This window comes from Prionailurus viverrinus, chromosome B4 (genome assembly GCF_022837055.1).
Source record: "Prionailurus viverrinus isolate Anna chromosome B4, UM_Priviv_1.0, whole genome shotgun sequence".
NCBI classification, from domain to species: domain Eukaryota; kingdom Metazoa; phylum Chordata; class Mammalia; order Carnivora; family Felidae; genus Prionailurus; species Prionailurus viverrinus.
In genome coordinates, this window is record NC_062567.1 from 101,105,162 (window position 1) to 101,110,145 (window position 4,984).

Consider the following 4,984-nt stretch of genomic DNA (forward strand, 5'->3'; position numbering starts at 1 on the left):
TCATGTAGAAACAAACCCTAAAAATAAGGTAATTCCTCACGTCCAAGTTTGGGAAGGCAGCTCGGCTTTTGAGGTCAGCTGACAGTGGGGAGTTTTATTTATTGATTTTTTTTTTTTTTTTTTTAATGTGGGAGCAATTCAGTGACACTGTTTAAGTGATCCCTTGGTTTCGGTAGTCTATAGAGAGTGCGAGTGAGCCGGTTGGGGAGCGATCCCCCTCACCCCCTCCCCGGCAGAAATGCAGTAAAACCATTAGCGTCAAAGGGGGCTGTAAACAGCAAATTGTCTCTAGAGAAAAGGCGGAGGTTTGCCCAGACAGCCCCTGCGGGGGTTGTGGTGGGATATGCTAATACTGCCTGGCCACTGGGGCCGGCCTCCCTCCCCCAAGAATATATAAAGAGCCCCAACCCCAGCACATCCGACCCAGGCCGCCAGGCGTTTGCCCTTGTTAATTACCAGAGAAACCGACCAGGGAGCTCCGCCGGGGATTTGCAGGCCCGCCTCGGCGCCAGGCTCTCGGTTCTCCCCGGTCTCTCTCGCTGCTGTCCAGGTGCACCACTTGCTTCACCGCGGAGGATGGAGGTGATGGATGGCTGCCAGTTCTCACCTTCCGAGTACTTCTATGATGGCTCCTGCATCCCGTCCCCTGAGGGCGAGTTCGGGGATGAGTTTGAGCCCCGAGGGGCTGCCTTCGGGGCGCATAAACCAGAGCTGCAAGGCTCAGACGAGGACGAGCACGTGCGAGCACCTACAGGCCACCACCAGGCCGGCCACTGCCTCATGTGGGCTTGCAAAGCATGCAAGAGAAAGTCTACCACCATGGATCGGCGGAAGGCTGCCACCATGCGCGAGAGGAGACGCCTGAAGAAGGTCAACCAGGCTTTCGAGACGCTTAAGAGGTGCACCACGACCAACCCCAACCAGAGGCTGCCCAAGGTGGAGATCCTCAGGAATGCCATCCGCTACATCGAGAGCCTGCAGGAGCTGCTGAGGGAGCAGGTGGAGAACTACTACAGCCTGCCGGGTCAGAGTTGCTCTGAGCCCACCAGCCCCACCTCCAATTGCTCTGACGGCATGGTAAGAGATAGCACTGGTCAGCCCAGTCTTTTCCAAAAATTCTTACGTCTCCTTTAAACCAGGTGAGGCCACCAAATATTCAATGGTTATTGGTGGATAGGGGTGGGGAAGCCAGAAGAGAGGTGCCCCATTTAGAAAGATGCCGGAAACAGCTGTTGAACAGGATTTTAGTTGGACTTCCTCCCAGGTTCTAGGTGAACATTGTAGGGAAGTGTTGTCATATGAGATGGGTGGTTGCAAATGATCAATAACCTGTCTTCCCCATTGCTCAGTTTCTTTTTTATAAACTATGCCACATGTAGAACCCACCATACACAAATATCTAAAGGCAATTGTCTGAAGTTCCCACTGCCCCAGAGGTTGTAACTAAATGACGAAATGGAGAGAAATGCCCACATGGCCCCAGCCCCTGCTCCACTGAGGCCTGGCTGGAAAGGGATGTTGATGCATTCTTTTCAGAGGGCGTTTGTGCCATTGCTGCCAGGTTTTAATGTGTTTTTGCCCTGGGAAAGTGTTCTCTCCCTGAATTAGTGTGGCTTCCTTCTACTCCAATCCATTTTGCATGGTTAACCCAGTGCACATTGCTGCTGAATTCCACCCCCTCCCTCTTCCCTTTGCTGCTGCTCTCCTCTTCTTCAAGCACAGAGATTGACCTCAGCGCCCTTACAATTTGGCTCCTGAATCCAGGCAATGAAGGTGGTTGAGAGTGGTCAGTTTGCTCAGAGCATCTTTTGCCAAGACCTGAAAACAAACTTCCTTTGTGTTTTGCATTATAGCCGGAGTGTAACAGCCCTGTCTGGTCCAGAAAGAGCAGCAGTTTTGACAACATCTATTGTCCTGATGTACCAAATGGTAAGAAGTGGGACTTAAGATGAGTTAAAAAAACAAACAAACAAAAAAACAGACAAACAAAAAAACAGTTCAATGTCACAATTCAGCCTGTTAAAGCAGAGTCTGGTCTTCCAGGCTGTGCTGGGGAAGGAATAGAAGGGATGGTTCTCATGGGGAGGTTTTGGTGCAGCAAATTAGATACTTATCTTTTGTCCAAAAGACAATTTTGGACAGATTCACACACATGTGCACTTTTGCTTGAAATTTAACTGGGAGGCTTCTCCACTCCCTGTGTTCATCTCCATGAATTGTTAGATATTTATTGCAAATTTCTCCATCAGGCTTTCTATGACCACCTGACCTCTGGGTGTCAAAGTTGCTGACCTATAGTTTAAGGGGCTATGTAAGCAAGTGTCTCTATTTCGGAATTTTTTTTTTTAATGGTTTTCTCCTTGTATCCTTAGTATACGCCACAGATAAAAGCACCTTATCCAGCTTGGATTGTTTATCCAGCATAGTGGATCGAATCGCCAACTCAGAGCAACCTGGAGTGCTTCTCCAGGACCCAGCCTCTCCCTCCCTAGTTGCCAGCACGGATTCGCAGCCTGCAACTCCGGGGGCCTCTAGTTCCAGGCTCATTTATCATGTGCTATGAACTGAAAATGTAGTCTAGATCAGTTCTATGAGGAGGGCCTACTATACGGGAGGAAGGAAGCCCAAAAAGGTCAAAAGCAAGGCAACTTGTATATAAAGATTTCCTCGCAGTTGTAAATTTGTAAATATTATTTTGCCACTTTATAAGAAAGTGTATTTAACTAAAAAAAAATCACCATTGCAATTCATACTTTATTTCCTTTATCCTTCTCCTCCTCCTTTTCCTCCTCCTCTACTTTACCACCTTCTTTGCTTTAGAGATATAGTTCCAATAATATTTTTTCTGATAGGGGGCAATTCATTGAAGGTAGCTTGTTGCAATGCTTAACTTATATTTTTTATAAATATTGCTTATCAAAATATTATGTCTGCTGTTAGATCTTTATTTTTTTTTTCTTTAAAACATTAGGACATCTGGAAATCAGTTACAGGAAACTTTAAATCTATTTAACTTTTGTTTTTCTTATTAACCCTTTGGTGATATTGTATTAAATAAAAACATAATGATACTGCCTAATGGTATATATTTTGATCTTTTCTTATAAGGAATGCTTCTTTCTAATGTAAGCACAAAATAGTACTTTGTGGATAGTTTCAAGATATATGAAGTTTTGGAAATTCCACCATAAATAAAATGGCTTAAATGAAATATTTTTGTTCATGTTTAAAACAACAACAACACAAAACACCCCTAATGGAATTAGCAGTCACTGACATGAGATCTTTTAATGGGTGCAAGGTGTGAAAATACCAAAATAGTTGGCTTTGTGGATACATTTGAATGTTTACCATCTCATAGACACAATTTAGGGCCTGTTGATGTCACAAGTGAAGAGAACATTTCTATTTTAATTAGATTTTAAGGGAGGCCACTAAATACAATGTTTCCTTTATATTAAGACTGTGCCACATAATGTCAAATTGTGTGTGTATGGAGGGAAAGTTGTTGTTCAGGACAAGACTACTTGTTTAAATGACAAGAGTGAACATTACATCATTTTAACACCTAGAAAACCTTAGAAATCATGAATCAGATCATATTTACTTTACTTGCCTGAAAATATATTAATACATTAATATGTTAATATTGTCAATAGAATATTTAAAAGTATTGATCTGATCTTTTTTCTATTGTTAAGTTCTGGAATAAGAAAACTTATGGGACACCTGGGTGGCTCAGACCGTTAAGCAGCCGACTTTGGCTCAGGCCATGATTTCACTGTTCGTCAGTTCGAGCCCCACATCAGGCTCTGCTTTGACAGCTCTGAGCCTTTGCTCCTTTGCTTCAGATTTTGTGTCCCCCTCCCGCTGCCCCTCTCTGCTTGAGCTCCCTCTCCCTCTCTCAAATATAAGTAAATAAACATTTAAAGAAGAAAAAAAAGAACACTGACACAAACTACAGTAAAGTGAGCAGACTGCAATTGGCTTCTGTCTTTCCCAGCCTTTTTTATTTTATTCATCATCGTGTGTGTGTGTGTGTGTGTGTGTGTGTGTATGGTGCACATGCATTTTTAGTGTTCATCACTTTAAATATCCTTTAGCAAGAATTGAGACAAAAAAAGAAAACAGAACAACTAAGTGGAAAATGAGGTTGAGACAATCATTGAGATAATTCTCACAAGTTTACCATGGAGAGAGAGAAAAAAGAAATAGCCTTAAAACCTCTAAAGTAACTGTTCACAGAGAAAAGAGATAATTGCTTCACCCTCTAATTTGTACTTTTGTTTAAAATTGCTAAGGGTGTGGTTGCATATAGTAATCAACTGGACTCCTTGCTAGAGCCTGGCAATTATACTCTGAGTACTCAGAAAGGTTTTCCCTTGTTTCTGATATGATTTTTCTTGCACTTGTCCAGCCATGAGGCTTAAAAGAATGGAAATAGTTCCATAGAGGGAGAGGAGAAGGGCTGAGTTCAGAAAATAATGTAGCCACCTGTCACCATGAGCATCATGCCCTGATATGGATGCTGGCTTTTAGCACACAGGTAACTCTTTCCTCACCCTTGGTTTTGGGGGTGTGGGGATTTAAGGTGAAGAGAATTCAAGAAGGTATGGTAGATACGTATGCATACTTTCAGTATAAGTTTGAGTTACTCATGTCATTGGACACTGCGGTAGTTCCCTCTCTTTCTTATACTTCTGGGGAGAGGTTGGATATTTGTTGTTGTTTTCAGTAGAATTAGAATAAAAGGAACCATCCAAAGATTGATTTGGTTTTTTTTTTTAAGTTCAATTTTAAGACACATTGCCATCCCCTGTTCCCTTTAGTAAAAACAAGCAGAGAACATCATGGAATTTTAACTCAAGAGAATGAAAATGAACTTTCTTTCTCACCGAACTCTAATTACTTCTATAACTTGTTAGTGTTTTTGATACTCTTAGTGAAAATTATGCTTCCAAATGTTTAGTTTTCTAGTGGTCTG

At 42.6% G+C, this 4,984-nt stretch overlaps 1 protein-coding gene across 1 annotated transcript; it reads left to right on the top strand.

Moving 5' to 3' along the window:
• Positions 1 to 576: 576 nt before the first annotated feature.
• MYF5 (myogenic factor 5) lies at positions 577 to 2,563 on the top strand. The gene is made up of 3 exons (XM_047868305.1): positions 577 to 1,077; positions 1,854 to 1,929; positions 2,373 to 2,563. Exons 1-3 carry the CDS (start codon positions 577 to 579, stop codon positions 2,561 to 2,563), a joined length of 768 nt encoding a protein of 255 aa, XP_047724261.1.
• Positions 2,564 to 4,984: the final 2,421 nt, after the last annotated feature.